General features: G+C 37.2%; 1 protein-coding gene across 3 annotated transcripts in view; it reads right to left on the bottom strand.

Annotated features, from left to right (window-relative positions):
- Window positions 1-9,142: 9,142 nt before the first annotated feature.
- FSIP1 (fibrous sheath interacting protein 1) overlaps window positions 9,143-21,277 on the bottom strand; it is a 51,992-nt gene continuing 39,857 nt past the window's right edge. For 2 of the 3 annotated variants that reach the window (XM_039342663.1, XM_039342665.1), the window contains exons 12-13: window positions 14,654-15,158; window positions 9,860-10,041 (exon numbers count right to left, since the gene is read on the bottom strand). In XM_039342663.1, coding sequence (XP_039198597.1) covers window positions 10,007-10,041; window positions 14,654-15,158 — 540 coding nt within the window. In that variant the 3' untranslated portion in view covers window positions 9,860-10,006. Of the gene's footprint in view, window positions 10,042-14,653; window positions 15,159-21,277 lie in introns of all 3 variants that reach the window. The other variant, XM_039342664.1, reaches the window with a different exon arrangement.

Below are 21,277 nucleotides of genomic sequence, written 5' to 3'. Positions count from 1 at the left end.
CCGTTGCAGCGGTTCCGGCCTGAAGACACTGGTGGCGCAGAAGGTGGCTGGCTCGGCTGCCCGGGGACGGCCCGGGGAACGATGTTCTCGCTGGTCACTGCCCCAGCCAGAACTCCACGCTGCCCGGGCTTGCCCTGCGCGCATGGGATGTAGCCATGGCACCACTGGGGGGGCTAGTGCCACGACAGGCTGTCCCTGGACAGCAGTGGCGGTGGCGGGCACTGCTCCAGGGTGCCCGGGCAGCGTAGCAAGAGGCTCTCTAGGCTCTTGGCCTGATGGCGGCATGGCGCCACCTGGGCGGCCATGACGTGCTGCCGCTCTTGTGGCCCTTCAGCCATGAGACCATGTCGTGGTTGCAGCAGTGCATGCACTTGGGTGTCCGCTGCAGGGGCGCCTGGGCTGGCTGAGCCACCAGGCCGCCCATGTTCAAGTACGGGGAGCCGTAGCCGTTCATAGTGCCCTCTCACCACAGCCGCTAGATCCGCCTCACTCGCGCCGGGGCCATGCTCGGCCAAACGCAGCAGTACTTCCCTGGCTTTCTTGGCACCAAACCGGGCACTGAACTAGCCCTGGCTTTTATGCTGGCCAGCCCGGCATGCACACAATGACGTGGGGTGGGGCGGGGCTGGTGAGAGAGATGCACCTTCCTGGCCCAGTGTGAATGCCTGTAGTCCAGGTGGGCATGGAGGTCAGGAGGAGGAGAGGCCAGCTGGACGCTTTTGTGGGGCCCCACCTGGCCCTGGCACTGCCTGCGCTATGCCAGCTGTCCCCAGTGCTGCCTAGCTGAGCACCTGCAGGGTCCGGATCAAGCCAGGCGGAGGGGCTCAGACAAGGCATGGGCAGCACAGAGGAGCTGCCCCCAAGTGCTAGGGTGGAGGAGGGGACCCCAATCATTCACCAGAGTCCCAGTATGTCTTGCTGGGCATGGACCTGATAGGTTTGTTCACTCGGGTGTTGGGTTGTGGGAAGCTCACCCAACAGTGTCCTGGCTGGAAGAGGGGAGGTCCTGGGCCAGGCTCGGTCTCTGAGCGTAATTGCAAGCTTGCTGCCTGCCCAGGGAAGGGAGAGCTTAATAGGGGCATGGGGGGCACTCAGCTACCCTTCTGGCTACTGCGCCCGGGTGCCGGGGCTGCTACCCCCTTTGTGGCAGCAGCATCACCTTCCATGCTGATCCCATCGCAAGTTAGGCATGCCCCCGCATGCTAATGGGAAGGATGGGAAATGGGGTGGGCAGTGCCAATGTTGGGGTGGAGGGAGGCAGTTGAGGGAGGAAGAAGGGATCCGTGGGGGTGGGGAGTGTGGGAGGAAGAATCGGAATCCAAGATGCTCAAATCTGGGTCGGCTCCCAGCAAACGCGTGCCGAAAAGTGTTGGGAGAAGGAAGAGTGGAAGAAAAACAGCGGGTGGGGGGAAGCGCCCCGTTTCTTCTTCTTCTGGTGCAAACTCTGTGCTGAAGCCAGAATGGGGGGGATGAGGAGGAGGAAGAGGAAGAGTGGCGATTGACAAACTCTGCCAGCCAATCTCTTTGGGGGAGGGGGGTGCAGGATGGAGAGGGGGGCAACTTGCCTTGGAGAGGGACAGAGAGAGAGGGAGAGAAAGAGAGGGGGGAAGAGAGGGAGAGGAGAGAGAGGCAGAGAGACCCTTTTGACATCTAAAATGAAGATAACACTGCATATATCCTTTTTTACCTTTAAAATACACACACACACACACACACACACAAATATATAATATAATATATATAAAGGTAAAAAAGGATATATGCAGTGTAATCTTCATTTTAGATATCAAAAGGGTTTTGCAGCTCCCAGTGTTTTGTTTTTGGTGGGAAATGGGTCCAAGTGGCTCTTTGAGTGTTTTGGGTTGCCTACCCCTGACTTAGACTTATATACCACTTCATAGTGCTTTACAGACCTTTCTAAATGGTTTACAGAGTCAGCATATTGCTCCCAACAATCTGGGCCCTCATTTTACTGACCTCGGAAGAATAGAGCCCCTGAGATTCAAACTGCTGAACTGCTGGCAGCCGGCAGTCAGTAGAAGTAGCCTGCAGTACTGCATTCTAACCATTGCGCCACCACAGCTCATACTTATTCCAAGCACTTCAATCACAAATTTAAAAAAAATAATTATAGGAAAAAATGGTTAGAAAATAGAAAAATGATTTTAGTAGGAAATTACCAAGGGGAAAAAACTTTAGCACTATATTGCATAGGATCTGTTTTTATACCTGTGAATATTTATACCTGTGAACCTGCTTTCCACAAAGTGAGGAAGCTCTATCACTATATGAGTAATAAATGTTACAGCAGAAATAGCAAAAGCTTCCTATTTGGATGGTATTTTACATACCATTTTCCATGATAAGGCCTTAATGGTGTGCAAAATACCATCTAAATAGGAAGCTTTTTCCTGTTTCAGCTGTAACATTTAGTAGTCGTGTAGTGATAGATCTTCATCATGCTAATGTTGCCAATCAGTTAATCAGAGGTGAGTTTAGCCCCAATCCTCCTGGAAAACTCTCAAAGCATTTTTTTTTTTTTCAATTAGGCCTGGAAATCCTGACAGCAGGGAGCCTATATGGTGATGACACCACACATAACTTTCTGATATAGCAGGCCAGTTAAATTAAGCACCCACTGTCTAGGGCTAGGCAAAGTTATATATAGTTGTGGACCTCCTCTCCATACATGTATATGTATGCCTCAGTAATGAATATCATGTAAGATAAAAATATGATTTATATACCTAATAAAAAGACATTTCAATGTTGACAGCTTTGAAATATGTTACATAAATAAAAATATGATTGCAGAACTTCTGTCTAATACATGATGGAATCAGATGTACATAATGCCCTGTTTCATGGAGTTTGTTTGATGTCAGTGAGGCACCAGACCAGTTTCACCTGGATAACAGCCAATTTCTTTGTAAAGTGGGTAATTGTAGTTCACAGTTTTAAAATTTTTAAATGGTTATATTTAAACCAGCCATTTTAAAATGGCATACATAAATCATTCAGAAATAGAATGTACTTGAAACAAAAAGAACTGCATGAAAATAAAGCCAGGGGCTTTCTTTTTAGGAAAACTTCACAGCATTATTCGAAGCTGCACTAATTCTTTTTGCTGTAAAAATCAGTTAGATAGGCCACGGTGTTTTTCAAATATAGATTTCTAACCAACCAAAGTAACTGGATAAGAGTCATCCTATAACAGCTTTACAGCCCCCTCTAGTAGCTGGTCTAGCAGGGGATTGCAGATTTAGGAAACATTTCTGAAATAAATCTTCTTTCAAACAGATTTTGATACCAATAATTTTCTCTCCATATTTCTAATAAGATACATTATTGGTCTTAGGGAATCTAAGAATTGACCCTTTGTTGTTTTGCTGCCAGCATGTTATACCCATGTTAATACCAGTCTCATGCTTTTAACTGAGGCCAAGTCCTCTCAAAACAAAGCCCCATGTTTGTAACAATGGTATTGTGTATATACAAGATCACAGTTTGTTCCATATACTAATTACAGCTATTGTATCAGTGCAGGACCTTCTGTGGTGTAGAATTTGTACATAAACCAACAACATAACATAACATAACATAACATAACATAACATAACATAACAACATAACATAACATAACACAACACAACATAACATAACTGCAGCAAGGCAATGACCCCCACACACAAATTGTACAAAGAACGGCTAAAACGGAAGAAAGTTAATGTTTTGGAATGGCCAAGTCAAAGTCTTGATCTTAATCCTATAGAAATGTTGGGGAAGAAACTGAAGTGGGCAGTACATGCAAAGAAGTTCACCAATGGTGATAAGAGTGAAAAACAGTCATAAATCACTTTTTTCAGTGCCATTGTAGCAATAGCACTTAGACTTATATACCGCTTCATAGTGCTTTACTGCCCTCTCTAAGCGGTTTATAGAATCAGCATGTTGCCCCCAACAATCTGGGTCCTCATTTTACTAATCTTGGAAGGATGGAAGGCTGAGTCAACCTTGAGCCGGTGAGAATCGAACTGCCGAACTGCTGGTAGCAGGCAGTCAGCAGAAGTAGCCTGCAGTGCTGCCTTCTAACCACTGCGCCACCACGGCATTTAACTTTGAACAGTCATTAAATGAATGGTTGTAAGTCGGGGACTACCAGTATATACATGTTTTAGGTCATATTTATGCAGAAATATTGAAAATTCAAAAAAGTTCTCAAACTTTTAAGCATCATTGTAAATGTTCAGGATTTTATTTTCTTTCTTTGAACATTATTGGGTAAACCTTTGCAAATGTTCTACATATCATAACCATCTTAAATTTATTTCTGTGTGATTTAGCCTCAGAAAATAAGAACAGAATGCATAAAAGAAAAGGGTGAGAAGGGTTATGCAGACATTACAAAACAGCTTTAATGTTACATTTGTTCTTACACAATCTGGAAAGGTAGAGTACATCCAACGAGAAAAGGAATTCCTCTAATGTGATTTTTGTCAGCATAATTTAAAATTTGCACGCTTTCTATAACTGTATTACAGTGCGACAGGGTTCCTTTTAAAAGTGGGGATGCATTTCTTTGCCAGGGTGATAATGGACAAAGAAATACCAACAGTGGATGCTTTTTACCCTAATATACAATTATTTTCAGCAGGGATTTATAAGAGGCTAAACAACAGAGTGCTGGTGTTGAATTTCCTCCCAGATCTGCCAGCAGTGACCTTTCCCCCCTCCCTTTCCTTTCCTCCTCCTTTTTCTTCATCTTCATTTTCATCTTCTGACAAAAATGAGAAAAGAAAGGAATGGGCTGGGATTACTGGAATGTGCTCAGTATTGCTTGACCTTTTGCCACTTCAGCCAAAATACCATCTGCTTCTGCATGGGGGCAGGGGTCTTCTGCCCACTTTTCCCCCCAAAACCAGAGCTTTTCTACCAACAACCAATCCTCTCCATCCCCTCAAAGGCTTGGAGTGAATCTGGCACGTGCAACTAGTTGGATCTCCCAATAAAGGAGAATATTTGTAATTCAGGATTGAAATGAGGGGTCCTTAGTGTTCTCTGAATTTGGTTGTTTTCTTGCAGATGTTTCATTATCTCAACTAGGTAACATCATCAGTGCTAGTGCTAGTCCTAGTTTGGGTAATAATTGGATATCTCTTAGCTCTTCAATATCTTGGGTCTTGGGTGGAGCTCTCATCCCTCTGGACTTCTAGGGAAGCCATCCTGGACTGTTCTTCTCTGCCAAGGAACAAACACTTGCCCTCTACCCTTCATTCTCCAACTTCTGTCCAACCTTTTCTCTCTGCCTTCTCCTGTCTGTCTGTCTGCCTGCCTGCCTATCTATCTATCTATCTATCTATCTATCTATCTATCTATCTATCTATCTATCTATCTATCTATCTATCTATCTACAGTTGTTGTGTTTCATTCTGATTGTGTTTCTTTTGAATTTGAAAACTTCTGAATAATCTGTTTTTAATTCATTTAGCATTAAGAAAAAGCTGTTGATATTATTTAGCATTAAGAACGCTAGGAAGCTGGTAATTATCAGCTAGCAGACATGAGCAGCAGAAGATGATGAAAGGGCAATTGTAATATTCTTTATTTGTTGAGCAACTGTCTTCAGTTCTAATCCTAAAACTATTGAGAGGGGAGCAGACAGGAATTTGAAGTGATGGCACATGTTTCTGGTCAAGGGCAGAATATCTGAATTAATTAAAATATAATGGCAAACTGAGGCTGGAATGGTATTTTTAATTTAAACTACATGTTAAGTTCTATTTATTTAGCAACTGTGCAATGGTACAGAAAACAAAAGTTGTTTTTAGTTGGATATCTCCTAAAGGCTATAACACACTTATATAATTTTAAAAGATCCAAGAACTAGCATGAAAAATAGCACATTAATTATAAAATGGAACTACCCATCACTGCATTTCTAGGAACAAAGCAAATCATTCACTTTGACCATTTCATTGGCAGGACTGATGCTACCTAGCATCTTTTGGGCTGGAATAGAGATACAGGATTATAGCAGGAATACCCAAACATTTTCTTACCAAGGCAGTTCTCAGATATTTAATGAAGTAATATGGCCAGTATAAAAATCTGTAACTCAATTGTAAATTAAAATTAATATGTTAATGAAATTATATAAACATAGAGTAATAATATTCCCTTTGTATCACATTAAAAAATTACAGTTTGGTGGCAGCCATTGGAGGGGCTTCAAAAACCACATTCAGATTTTGGGGTCTCTGGGGGCTGTAAAATGCACCCCTGTCATGTGGCAAGAGATTGTGAGTCACAGCATCAATAACTGCTGCTCTGTTCAGATCATAAGATAATCAAATCAGAATTGGAATCCCTTTATATGTGTTATAAGGGTTATATGTGAATATATAGGTTATATGTGAAATGTAGAAGATTTTTCAAGAACTTAAGAGAAAGTTTTAAAGCAGCTTAATTTTTATCAAATTAATTCCAAAGTGGGTACAATAAAACAAAACTTTAAAATTATAATGATTTAAACAATAAAAAATATAAAATAATAGCAAGATATAGCAGCGTAGAATTAGAGAAAGGCCTTGAATTCAGGGGTAGGCAACCTTGGCTCTTTTATGACTCATGGACTTCAACTCCCAGAAGTCCTGAGCCAGCCATGCTTGCACAGGAATTCTGGGAGTTGAAGTCCACGAGTTAAGAGCAAGGCTCTACCCTGGCCTTGATGAACAGAGATGCTTAGTTAATGCCAAAAGTTATAAAGATTCAGTGCTTATTGCAACTGGATAGGAAGGGTTTCAAAAGTATCCTCTCAGATTGCTAAATGCCAAGGCGTAACTAGTGTACCACATCCAAAGGAAGGCCCTGCTGTACTTTAATTGCTGGGCAGGTATAAAAATGATAAAGTGACTAGATATCCTAGTTATATAAGGCTTTATATATCAGTATAAGCATTTTGGCCTAGACTCGAGGCTGCTGTATACTGAAAGAAAAACTCCCAGACCAGAAGTGTGGGTAGACTCATATATTTGTCAGACACAAAAAGTGAAATGAACATGAACTCTATCATGACCTCTGGTTGGTATTGATGATGCTAGGCAAACTGAAATATGCAACTGCAATGCTTTTATGGTGCATGATGCACAAAAGTAAAGTCTGTGTTTCTTCGCTTTACTGCTGATCTTGATGCCACATCAGCACATGTATTGGGAAATCTTGAAAAAAAAATGAAACAACATGGCAAAAATGTTGTGGCAAAAATGAGAGTACAAAGGCCAAGATCCTCTACAAAATGGCCTGCACAACTATGTTAAATTCTATTACACTTTAATTACCTGCAATTACTACTCATTTCTGCAGTATTTGGGTCCTTATAATTATTTTTTTAAATCTATTTATCCTTTTCTTTAAAGAAAAACATATTCTGGGGGTCTGGACTTGTTTTGTTCTTGCATATATGCTGCATTTCAATGAACAATTCCTGCTTGAATTTGATTAGACTTCTGCTGTGAATATATATAAAGTCATTTTTTCAGTATCCACATATTTTCCAACATTAGTCTCCCAATCCTGTGTTGAAGGCAAAGTTTCCCTTATCTGGTGTTGTGCCTCATTGATTCTTATCACTGTTTGAATATACTTTAATAAATTCTGGTGCTTTTAATTTAGTCCTCTGGAATCATATCTAATAAATATATTACATATTAAATATATTAATTCAAATTTTATTTTCAGAATTTTTTGGATGGAGTTTCCCTTTTCAGCATTTTTAATCTATAGAACACTTGCATCAATTTTTCCTCAAATTGCAGCTTGGTGTACATTTTATTGATTTATTGTTTTGCGTATTACATAGCATTTTGATCCTAATTTGTCGTATGTATCCTTTTCATTATTTGACTGACTCAATAAAAAAGATGAACTACTTACGCTTTTATTAAGTTTATTAAATTTCAAAATCAGAGTCCTCTTGTGGATATTTGAGGAGAGGCTTAGTATCAAACCCAGGTCAAACGAACAACCTATATGCTGCAGATGCTATGAAAATGATTTGTACTTTTTTAGCCGACCAGCATGGGTAGAAGTAGGCACATACACATTGAGATTGGCCTGATTAATATAGGGAACACTATAGGCTGTAGGTCTGCCTCAAAAAGTTACTTTAAAATATTTAAAATAATTTAATATTAAATATTAAGATTTTAATTGCTTTAACTAAATTATAAATCAAATTATTGAATTTAATTAATTAATTAATTTAATTAACACAAATGGTATATTCTTGATTTATAAACTGAATTCTTTCAGAAGAATTTAATTCTGACCCTAAAATTGAGAAAGCAGGAACCTGGCATGGTGAGCTGGTTAATAAGAAAAGTCTGAACTGTGGAATTCTTGTGGTTAAGAAAAGAACATCTGGTGTTTATGAATAATGCCTTGCATACATTGCTAAATAATGTAAAGCTGTATTAGCTAATAAGATGGCATGTTTTGTCAAACTAATGTCAGGATACAGTGACGTATTTAATTTATTACTGCTTTTTTAGAACTTTGCAAAAATGTAAAAAGGAAGATCTATGTTGCGTAAAAACTTTCCTGAATTGTAGAGAATGCAAAAGAACTGCCAGAGAAGTGGACTCTGCTAGGCCCTTCCTCCATGTGGCCCAACCAGGACAGAGAGACCTGATTACTGTAGCTTATCTTGAACAATCGTAATAATTTAGCTGAATTATAATCATCATTTGTCTGCCTTCATTATTTAGCATTATTTTGCCCGTTATTGCCATTAAAATAGCACAGCACCATCCTAGGACATTCCATTGCTAAACTGATTGCTGTAAATCTATTTGTACAAATGAAAACAGTCAAGTTTGCTTATGCTTCTTGATTTCCTACTCAGGCAAACAGTCATGCACTCTTCTCCTACCTGCCAAAATCTCTCCGTGTTCTTAGGACATGTGATACCAGCAAATCTAAATCTGGCTTATTTTTTTTCTTTTGATGGATGTGCTAACTGCACAGTGTTTCTCAACCTTGACAATTTTAAGGCACGTGGACTTCAACTCCCAGAATTCCACAGCCAGCAATGCTGGCTGTGGAATTCTGGGAGTTGAAGTCCACATGCCTTAAAATTGTCAAGGTTGAGAAACACTGTGCTAGCAGCTCTTGCACCCAGCTCTCCTCTATGACTATGCTTCTTGGGCCAACCTGGTTTGTTAGGCATAATGACTGAGACCCCTTCCCATGTACTTCAGTGCATTTTCAAAACAAAGTTGAAAAGTCACAGTAATTTTTAAAATCAGAAGCTTGACACCGGTTAAAATCAGAAAAGAACAAAATTAAAAGGAAATGTCAACCCATTTCTGTAGACAACCATAACATGCCTGCACTTTATTGATACTGGATATCTCCATTTGCTACAGATTTTAAGGAAAAACAGTTTGCTAATGGATAGACGACCACATGATTGTTCTCAGACAGCCAAATGTAAAAAAACAGATTAATAACTGCCAATAGTTTGTGCATGCTATCCACACTATTCTTTGCATGTTTACTTTGTTTTCAAAAATCCAGAATGTTCACTATTGAATGCTTCAGATAATCATCTACCTCCAAAAATGTTTATTCAAATGATACTTATGTTTACAGATTATTGAACATTCAGGAGAAAAAAATAGTTCTATTAATATTTACTGTAAATATAGTTTATGGTCAGGAAAGTGCTATTATTGTCGCTTATGTAAATTTGCTGAACAATATAAATATTGATGTAACTGGGATATATACGTGCAGATAGAGGAGCTTAACAGTTTTAGATCTGTAAAACATTTTCATGTTCAGAAGTCATCCCCAGAAAGCAGTTAATCAGGTGATCTTTATTTAGAAGTCCTATTGCAACATAAAAATAAGACAAAAATATTAATTATGAGACAAATTTTCCTGAAACAATACACAAAGAATTAATGAAATAGATTTTACCAATATTGTTTAGGTTGATAGCACATTACTCTTCATTCACATCTTCATCTTTCAGCTCATCTGCACAGAAATAAAACCATTCTTGGATTATTGAAAGGTCTTCAATATTCAACTTGAAAGAATAAATTTTGAACTCTCATCATTACCACCTCAATATTTTGTTAGGCTACACAATTCTATAATCACTTATTTTTATGATGTGCTGTGCATAGAATTTTATCTACATATGCATATTTGTACATGTGCTATGAGAGACCATAATAATGTTTACCTGCCTACCTTATTTAACCTCTGGCAGTCAATATTGACATTAGTAAGATCACTCCTTTTCTTATGACCTCTATACAATATTGCGGGAGCCAGAGGTACTTTGACTAATTTCATAATTTACATTGCAATGACCTCCATTCTTAATCTTTTTCCCAGGGAGGTTAATTGCAAATCTGTTCACACAATAAATTATTCTATTTGTTATCACTTAATAAAATTAAGATCACCTCAGATGGGGACTGCAGCCAAGAAATTAAAAGACGCTTGCTCCTGGGGCTTAGGAAAAGCTATGGCAAATCTAGACAGCATACTAAAAAGCAGAGACATCACCCTGCCAATAAAAGTGCGTATAGTCCAGGCCATGGTTTTCCCAGTTGCAATGTATGGCTGTGAAAGTTGGACCATAAGAAAGGCTGAGCGCCAAAGAATTGAGGCCTTTGAACTATGATGCTGGAGAAGACTCCTGCGAGTCCCTTGGACTGCAAGGCGTTCAAACCGGTCAGTCCTAGAAGAGATTAACCCTGACTGTTCTTTAGAAGGCCAGATCCTGAAATTGAAACTCAAATACTTTGGCCACCTAATGAGAAGGAAGGACTCACTGGAGAAGGGCCTAATGCTGGGAAAGATTAAGGCAATAGAAGAATGGGACAACAGAGAATGAGATAGCTGGATGGAGTCACTGAAGCAATAGGTGTGAACTTAAATGGACTCCAGAAGATGGTAGAGGACAGGAAGACCTGGAGGAACATTGTCCATGGGGTCGCGATGGGTCGGACACGACTTCGCAATTAACAACAACAACAACAAATAAAATTAAATATTATTAAGTAGGTATTTAAGGGTTATTACATACCATGCTGTAAATCTTACTTTAAAAAATATGCAAGACCCAGACAAAAATATTTAATTTTATTTAATTCAGTGAAAGCTAAAAACTCTCAGAGAGCCTAAAAATATTCTTAATCCTCCAAATAGATAAAGTTTCAATGGCTCAATCTGCTCCCGAGGAAGAGAAAAACTAGTTAAAATCAATCTTGTCCATTAGATCTACATTCAAGAGTGGAAAGAATGAGTCTTGCTGTTCACAGATAGAATTTCGATTTAATCCATAGATCTGAGTACCATAGAAATTGTTTGAAAGACCACTTTTTACATTTTTATCTACATCCAGGTTCAACAGAATAACTTTAAAGGTTGAACAATATATAGCAATTTTTAAAATTCTCTCCATAAGTATGACACTTTGTCACATTTTTTTAAACTACAGAATCTTTTAAACCAGAGATCCTCAACCTTTTGGGCACCAGGGACCAGCTCCATGGAGAAAGGTTTTTCCACAGACCAGGGAGTGTGTGGTTTTGTGTGCTGCCTGCATCCCACAGATAGGGCTTTGCTTATTTGTGCGGACAGGTTGCTGGCATGCCATAGCCCAGTACCGGTCCACAGACAGGGGGGTTGGGGACCCCTGTTTTAAGCTATAGAGTCATTGGGTATGGGTTAGGTGGTCACACAAATCTGTTTAATAAATAAAAAATAAAATCTCACCTCTTATCAATTCTGACATCTATTATTCATTTCTATGTAACTGGGATACAGTATTATTAATTCTGATGAAGAATTAAGGATACTTTTAGACAAGTTTGACATTTCAGCTAATAGAATATTGGTATCAAAAGGTTATCTGGGTTTGAACAAGGAGAAACAAATACAGACAACTCAAGAGAGACAGAATGGCTGCTAATACACATTGTCTTGGACTCCCACTGAAAAATAAAATGATATCCAAGATAATAAGTGTCCTTCAATGTTAAATAATGTATATCTATTTCTGAGCATGTGTTAACTATATTTGTTTACATCTATTCTTCATTATTATTCTTTTCCCATTCTTGCTATTAGTTTCAACTTTGGCTATTTTAGATTGCTAATTGCTCATGTACCAGACCTGCCTATTATAAGAAATTACCGTATATAATGTTCTAATCTGTGCAGTCTATGTTATCATCATTTGCAGCTGCTTATTAAAGTAAACAATATTAAAGATATCAACAGAATAGCCACTGAGCGAAAAGATCTGAACAAACAATTCTGGGCACTATTTCTGAGGCATAGGTAAATTTAAATAACATGGAAACATTATAATCTATGTGACACTGGGGGTAGCATTAGTAATCTATGCCTAGGGCATGAATGGATAACTCTAGACTTCATTTTGGTGCAGATAGAGACCAGTGTATTTATTAGGGCAAAGAGGCATAGTTAACATTAGTAGAACCAAGGAAGACATGGACTGAGCCAACTAAGTCTATTTTGTTATCCATGTACTTCCCTCCCTCCCTTCCCATCCCATGACACTTTTTTCCCATCTTCTACCCTTATACAATTCTTTTTTTCAACAACTGCATTGTTTCAGAGAAACCAACTTGTTCAGTGGCATTTAATCCATTAATTTTAATCACAAGCTTTGACAATGGAAACACAATGGACTAGTCACAATCCATTCATACTGACATTTAAAAAAAAGAAAGAAATGGTGAAAGAAGAGTATATTAATGAAGCAAAGGTTAACCATGATCTGATGGCTGAGAATCTCCATAGTCATTATATTCTAAACCTGTCATGAAATGTTAGCAAAATAAGAGGTGGAATTTAGTGAACACTAAATACAACCTAAGTTCTGCAAGGAAGGAAAGCAGCAATAGATAATGTAAGAAAGATATTGCTATTTACCTCTGAAGTGGATAAATGAGTATATTCTGATTTTTTATTTGATTTAAATTTCTTCATCCAGTACCAATGTTATTTAACTTCACAATATTACAAGCAAAACCAGATGTTGCAACAGATTCAGAGAGAGCATCTTATTTCAACCGCAACATTATTTATTGACCAGCAAGGAGCAGAAGAAATATTGTTGTGTGATAAAAGAATACACTTAAGCAAAGTTTAAGAATACTATTAAATATTAGTATTCAAATTAAATTCAGACTAATCTAATCTTCCAATTAATGCAATTGATGCAGATGAGAAGCCTGTATTTGAAGAGAAAAATGAAAAGCTTGGTAGCATTTTAAAATAATTTGTCATTATTTTAACAAAATGAAATTCAGTGGTGAAAAAAGTAAGGTTGTATATTTAGGCAAGAAAAACCAAATGCACAGGTATAGTATAGGTGGTATGTGGCTCAACAGTAGTAACTATGAGATGGATCTTGGACAATTACTTAAATATGAGCCAGCAGTGTGCTGCAGCTGCCAAAAAGGCCAACACAGTGCTAGGCTGCATTAACAGAGGGATAGAATCAAGATCACGTGACGACTTAATACCATTTTCTAATGCCTTGGTAAGGCCACACTTGGAATACTGCATCCAGTTTTGGTTGGAATGATGTAAAAAAGATGTTGAGACTCTAGACAGAGTACAGAGAAGAGCAACAAAGATGATCAGGAGACTGGAGGCTAAAACAGATAAAGAACGGTTGCTGGAATTGGGTATGTCAATTTAATGAAGAGAAGGACGAGGGGGGACATGATAGCAGTGTTTCAATATCTCAGCGATTGCCACAAAGAAGAGGGAGTCAAGCTATTCTCCAAAGCGCCTGAAGGCAAGACAAGAAGCAATGGATGGAAAGTAACCAAAGAAAGAAGCAACCTAGAACTAAGGAGAAATTTCCTGACTGTTAGAACAATTAATCAGTGGATCAACTTGCCTTCAGAAGTTGTGAATGCTCCAACACTGGAAGTTTTTAAGAAGAGATTGGACAACCATATGTCTGAAATGGTATAGGGTTTCCTGCCTGAGCAGGGGGCTGGACTAGAAGACCTCCAAAGTCCCTTCCAACTCTGTTATTTTGGTATTCATATCTTTATGTAGGTTGAAATTTAAGAATTCTGTGTCACAGCAGTATTGTTTTGGTTATATAATTAAGAAAGATTGCTAGACAATTTTGGTTTGTAACAGGAAATATATCTATCAAGATACCATTGCCAAGTAAAGGTAACAGTTACACATTCTCTTCTCTATGATTTTGAGCTTTTATATTATAAATATTATCAGCTGATATTTTTGAATTTTTTGTACAATTTATCAAAATGAAAAAGAAAGGAGCATACTTGCCTATTAAATCATGACATATGCCTATCCCACCTTACCACTAACTGACAAAAATGTTACTTTTGGTACTTTTTAAATAGAGAACTAGTATTGTTTCTATTTATGTCAGTTAAAAAATGTCAGAAAGCATTTTGAAATGTTCTGTTATTCTCTGCTGTTTGTGCTTTTGCGCCCCACCAGCATAACCATCAAACATTAGTGCATATGTTTGATGAAATCCTGCTTGAGTCGTTTGGGCTTTTAAAATCATAATCAAATGCTTCGTCTAAAAGTTTATTAGCAGCCTCACCTCCACTGGTTTTTAGTGGTATGCTAGGAATGCTGCCATCTGTGGAAAGCTCATTGTTCACGCTGACACAATAAAAAGATTCATCAAAAAAAGAAGGCTTTTTCATCTTGTCTGTACTGAGAACCTTTGACATGGAGACATCTTCAGAGCTATTAGCAGTGTCTGCTGCCTCCTCTTGGTCTTCTTCATTTCCCTTTTTCTCTGACATGGGAAATTCAAACAATGTCTTGCTGGGATTGCAGCAGGAGTCTATATTTTCCTTTGAAAATATGTCTTTATACTCATCTCCAAGCATTTCCTCGTTTGCTGGTAGTTGAATATCATCTGACACGTCACTCCTAGAGTCTGACATGTCCTCTTCCAAGGTGTTACAAGGGCTCCTCCTCTCCACCGAATTTTCCTGACATTTGGTCAGATTAAGATCGCATCCTCTTCTTAGGCTTTGTATACAGTCTTCCAGAAGGGCATTAAGTTGCTCTTCTGTGAGGCAAGGGGGTACATCTGGCTGCGAAAATAAGGGAAAAGTTCCCCCCATCAAAATGAAGCTACAAATAATTTCATCATAAAATAGCACAGAAAAATAATGGTAGCATTGATTCCTGATGCTAAAGGTCATAAATTAAAATCCGAAAGAAATGAAAATGGCCAGATAATGAACCAAGGCTTTTTCAGTGTGATCTGTTATTAGAAACACACTTGTCACCTTTGAATTTTTTTTAACAATCTACCCATTCATTGCTAGAACAGTGAAATGATGTGCTCCTGAGAAACACCACACAAGATATCCTATTGACAATATGAGATCCCATTATTAATTTAGATTTAATTCTTTTTTTCACTGAACTACAATATAATTCAAATGAATGCTACCTTAAGGCTAATGTATATTTTAAGAAGGATTCAAATATTAATTCCTAATAGATATTTTATGGGGGGGGGGCAACGGTTCAGTGGTTAAAGACCCTGAGCTACCGAACACCACAGAATTGGGTGAGCTTCTGTTCCTTGCCCCAGCTCCTGCCTATCTAGCAGATTGAAAGTATTCAAATGAGTAGATTAATAGGTACCACTTTGGTGGGAAGGTAACAGCATTCTGTGTGACTTTGGTGCATAGTCATGCTGGCCACATGACCACGGAAAATGTCCTTGGACAATGCTGGCTCCCTCAGCTAAGAAACTGAACTGAGCACCACGTCCTAGAATCAGGTACAAATGGACAGGGAAACCTTTATCTTTACCTTTAGCTGTTTGTACAAATGTTCATGGCAAGCTAAAATCCCTAAATAACTTTGTTCATATTTAGACTGCTTTATGATAGTGGCTTTAATCTATCAGATTTTTAACTCTAACCATTATGCTTATATTCTAACACCTATATTTCTATGGACTGAAAACTTGTCTAAATATTATCTTCCAATAGCTCTCTTATTGGATCCAACATCCATGTATTTGAAAAATTGGAAACTTTGAGCACCAAGATTAAGTAAAAGGGGATGTTCTTTTTCCAGCTTGAAAGCTGTTGGACCAGTGGTTCTCAACCTTTTTAATGCCGCGACCCCCAACTGGTCGTAAGTCGAGTACTAAACCGGTCGTAAGTCAAGGACTAACCCAGTCGTAAGTCGAGGACTATCCAACTGGTCGTAAGTCGAAGACTTTCCCTGCCCGGGAGCACCGCGCATGCGTGGTGCCGCCCCCTGCGCCAGCCAAGGCACAGCTGGCAAGCGGCAGAGACGGAGCAGACCGACCACCGGCTGGGCCACCAGCTGGCCCAGCCCAAGGGAGGTAAGGCACCCGCCAGAAAAGGGGAAAAAATGATGGACAGCCTTGCTTGGCGACCCCCGTGAAATGGTAGATCAACCCCAAATGGGGTCATGACCCATAGGTTGAGAACCACTATGAGACATATTAGTTATTAATAGGTAAGCAGTTTGGTCCCAAAATTACAGAAGAAATTGAAGCTGTGGTATAATCCAAATGTGAAGATAGCAGCAAAAATAGTTAATTGGAAAGCCTGGGTCAAACATGGGAAAAATACTTTAAATTAGTTGATGTATAATGGTTGTTTTAAAAATTTTGAGATATTATATCCTGCCTATGATGTACCTATATCCCCTGCTGGGCAATCTATATAAATGAAAATGAATGTACACGATATGATCCATATGCCTTGGCAACATTTATTATACTGCAAGATCCAGTGCTGGAAATGAAACCAACCATTCAGTTTTACTTGCAATTAAAGAAACAAGATGAAGGTTAGCATTATCTATCAGAAGTGTAAAATGAAGAATTGAACTATCCAATTTTGGAAAACCAATGTATTATCAATGAGAATATATTTGAGTATGTTTTTCATTTGGATATCACTTCTGGATTTTGTACTTGTGATGAAAAAAAAATGAAACCTTGACTTTAGTTTTGTCGATTAGATAGATTTGTCATTATAGAAATGGCTAGTTATATATTAATGTGTAAAAGCAAAAAGTTGAGGCTGGAGTGTTTTTATCTTGTACTGTCAGAAGTCGATGCTTTTTTTTCCTTTTTTCCTCCCTTATACCTGACACTTCTCTTTCCTCTTCCTTTCCTTCCTTTAATCACCTATTTCTTTGTATGTTATATATTAAATAAAATTAAAATAGATTTAAGAATGAAGCTAATTTATCAGCAAATACTGCTTTGTGTTTATTCTTACAAGATATACATAGCTGACTTTGTACATGATAACAACTGCTAGGATCCCCCATGCTTCTCATTGGAAATTATGAACAATCTCTTCTGCAGAAGAATGGCAAATTAAGTTATGGCAACATACATCAATATTAAAACTTACCTCATACTCTCAAAACATACCTGATCTAGAATTTAACTATGGATTAAATATGGAAACAATTTTTCCACTACAATCTTTGTTGAAGATTAATTACCACATCCGTTACCACATCTTAGTCACTACATTTGAACTTTGAGTTTTCCTGACCTTATGTTCAGCTTTTTAAACTTGCAAAATTTTCTAGATTAGTCAGAAATTATTGTAATTCTTTTACTTTAATATTGCTCACAGTTGTTAACAAAAACCTAATTCTAACACTGCCTAAATTTAATACCAGTTTAAATCTTCAAATTAATATATAAGGCATTTCAATATGCATATTTAAATTATTGTTAAATTATTGTTATTTCAAAATTTTACAGCAAACTCGCATGTTAAATTATATTCCCAAAAGGCAGAATTTGTCATTTTATGAGCCATTCGGCTTTATCAAATGTGGTACTCAGCAGAATACCCTTACACAAATAAAAAAGGAAAAAAACCTTACCCTCTTGATTTTAAGGAATCGATTTCAGATATTTGTTATCTATTTTTAAATATTTTTATAGTCCAAAAACTAGAAGGTGGGGCAACTCTATATGGTCTAGATTTAGTGATAAGATGAAAGATGAATAAATCCCAAATTGATATTATATGGATTTTATATATTAACATAGTTTCTTTTCCTGTTCATTTTATTTAATAACTATGCAGTTTGTATCATACTGAATAATCAGTAGTGCATTTTGTTATAGTTTGTTATAATGATAAAAAGAAAAACCCTGACAATGGCTCACTGAATCACATTTTATAGACTGTACAGAAAACAATATATAATGGTACTTCTGTAAAATATAAACTATCAGATCAACTTATCTAAACATATAAAGGAATCAGGAGACTATTATCACTTAACTAGAGATTACTACAACTAGTTTCAATAGTTACAGATTTTTTTAAAAAAAATATGTCTCCAATTATTATATTTTTTAAATTTCTTCATGTACCGGTAATCTGAAAGATTCCTTTTGTATAATCTCCAAAGATCCTTAGTGCAGCTTTGGGTCCAGAACAAAATGTATGTAGCAGGACTGTGAGTTCTGCTTCTCACAAATGCTAATCTGAACCCAATTCATTGTAAGGGAGCTATATAGTAAACTGTCTGCATTGAGTGGTATTAAGAGTAGTTTAGGACAAAAGTACAATTTTATTAATAAGGAGAAATGCTAGAAATGTAAAAAAAAAAAAACCAAAAGTACAATTTTATTAATAAGGAGAAATGCTAGAAATGTAAAAAAAAAAAAAACAGTTCAGTTCTGCCACCCTTTCAGATGGCTACTCAAAAAATGATTAAGCCCACTGTAAGTGTTTTGATTGACCTTCTATTCAGTTAAACATTTCTATCCAAAAACTTTATTTATATTGAAAGTAGCTACCACATTTTTCTAAACAAAGAATCAAAATACAGATACAAAATATATGAAATGAATGGCATGTCTTAATTAAAAATCAAAGTATATAACTAAAATGTTTACATAATAAATGTTAACAATTAAAATAAAACATGTTAACAGTTCAGAATCAACTAAATCAATTACACATATAAATCAGTTAAAAATTCAATATGTAGTATAGCAACACTGAAAAATTAGATGAAGGTGATGGCTACTAAATTCCTGATTTACTGATTTCCCCAAGTAAGCTATTTCCTCATTTAATCACCAAACACACAAAGTCTTGTTTGCGATGGCCAGGCATTATCTATAAGATATTCCATTTATACTCCTGAGAAATTTCATGTTCCACTTATCTAATTAGCACATTGAGTGTTTTAGGTTTATAACCAATTCTTTCAGTAAATCAATATTGGATTCAATTCAGCCAATCATTTCAATTCATTCAATCAACCTTGGTTCAGTAGGAAATATTTATATCTATACTGAACGACAACATGAAAATCAATGGAGCTTAAAGGTTTTGGCTGGTGGGATCTTGAAACTACATGGTCATGGTTGGATAAATTTGATGAGATGCTATAAAGGCAATATATTAGGCTGTGTTAGGATGGAGGAGCTAAAAATGGTTTCAAGAATAGATTGGGAATGAGAGTTATAGTGAATGATATTATATGAATTAGATTTCACTATATTTCCTTTAGCTTTGTTTTTCATGTCTTTATTTGGTTTATGTTTTTTTGTTTCTTTTCTGAACTTTACATATTATATTTATCTTGAAAGAAATTAATGTGAGGATTTGTAAGGACATTCAATTACTAACCATTCAGGAGAATGTTAATGTTTTGTTGTACAAAATCAAAATGAGTTTAGATTTTGCATGTAATTTTCTCTTTTTTTTCTGTATCCAGGAACAATTGCTTATTCAGTAGATGTAACATTAAAATCACTCTTACAATTTTCTCTAAGGGGAAGTTCCTTAGAGAAGGGGGTTCCTTTCTTCTCATGTTTCTTGTTGGCCTCCTTATACAAATAGTTCTTGACAAGAAGTAAATCATCTGAGACAATCAGCACATGGTCTGACATTTGGAGAAATAATTAAAAGATTGGATTACATCTATGAACCCATCTAGTTTTCTGCTTAAAGACTTGGTAGTCATACTGTACATAATTATACTAAAATTATTAAGCCTGTAAAATACCAGAGGAGACATCTATGTTCAATGGAACCCAACAAAACTCTGGCAGAAACCCCATATCATTTCTTAATTTTCTCTTGTCAAAGGTAAAATGCAACACCTTAATTGTATGTTATTGATACAATAATACAGTGATGAAAAGGGCAAAATCTGGCCAAAAACAGCTCTCTGAGGTTTAATGGGAGAATTAAATGGGAAAAAATCAAATCTCTCCCTGAAATCACTAAGACTTGGCTTCTCTGGTTCAGTTGTACTTTTGTGATTAGCAAGTTCTTACTTCTTGAAGCAGGAAGAACAGGAAGATGTGTAAGGTGAACAAGGAGTATTGGAGTACAAGGTGTTTGCAGTATTGCCATAATAATTATGTGGAAATTATTCCTATTTCTCCAGATAAACAAATATCTGGCTGAATCTATAAACATTCTTGGTCTTCTGTTAATAGACTAGAGAGAAATTTAGCATTTTACAATATTTTGCAATTTTTAATAAACCACAATTGACAATCTGCTTTATTTGCTAAATCATAAGCCACTATTTATAACCACAAGGCTAGAGTCATATAAATAGCTAAACCAAAAGTAAATAAATCACATTACAGTTTGGGCAATGTATGAATGTAATCCTTGCCTTTCCTTAATGTATTTCACCATCCTTGCTCTGGCCTTTTAGTGCAAACTGGAAGTCCTCTGGAATTCACAAGACTTCTACAGTCTTTCAATATTTAAAACATTTAAATAAATATTTGATAGCTAAAGTGAATATATTTAAAGGTTAATTATTTAGATATGCATTTCGACTGACATATCTGCAAGCCACATTTAAAGAAGAATGAATATTGCTATACAGTTCAGATAGAACTGCAGTAAGTAATGCCCTCCTCATTTTTCTTAATTTTTTAATCGGATGCTGTGTCTACACAGACTATAGCTTTCATTGCAAAAAATGGAGAATGGGGGCTTATTCATATTCAGTCATGCTGGATGCCCTCGAAAGAATCTTCCTGCCAGCTCTCTTTATGTAAGCTAGAGAGGGAGGCTACTAGCATGGTTCTCCTGACCCAAGATGCCATTTTCCACCTGACAGTTTTTCAGCTTAGCTACATTCCTCAATTGTATGAGGATATAGGATAAATCCAATCTATAGGACAAGTCCTCTGCATGTG

The sequence above is a fragment of the Crotalus tigris genome, unplaced genomic scaffold, assembly GCF_016545835.1.
Source record: "Crotalus tigris isolate CLP2741 ecotype Arizona unplaced genomic scaffold, ASM1654583v1 scf7180000017800.2534000, whole genome shotgun sequence".
Taxonomy (NCBI): domain Eukaryota; kingdom Metazoa; phylum Chordata; class Lepidosauria; order Squamata; family Viperidae; genus Crotalus; species Crotalus tigris.
Note: the sequence above shows the minus strand (reverse complement) of the source record. Positions and strands in the feature narration are given on the sequence as shown.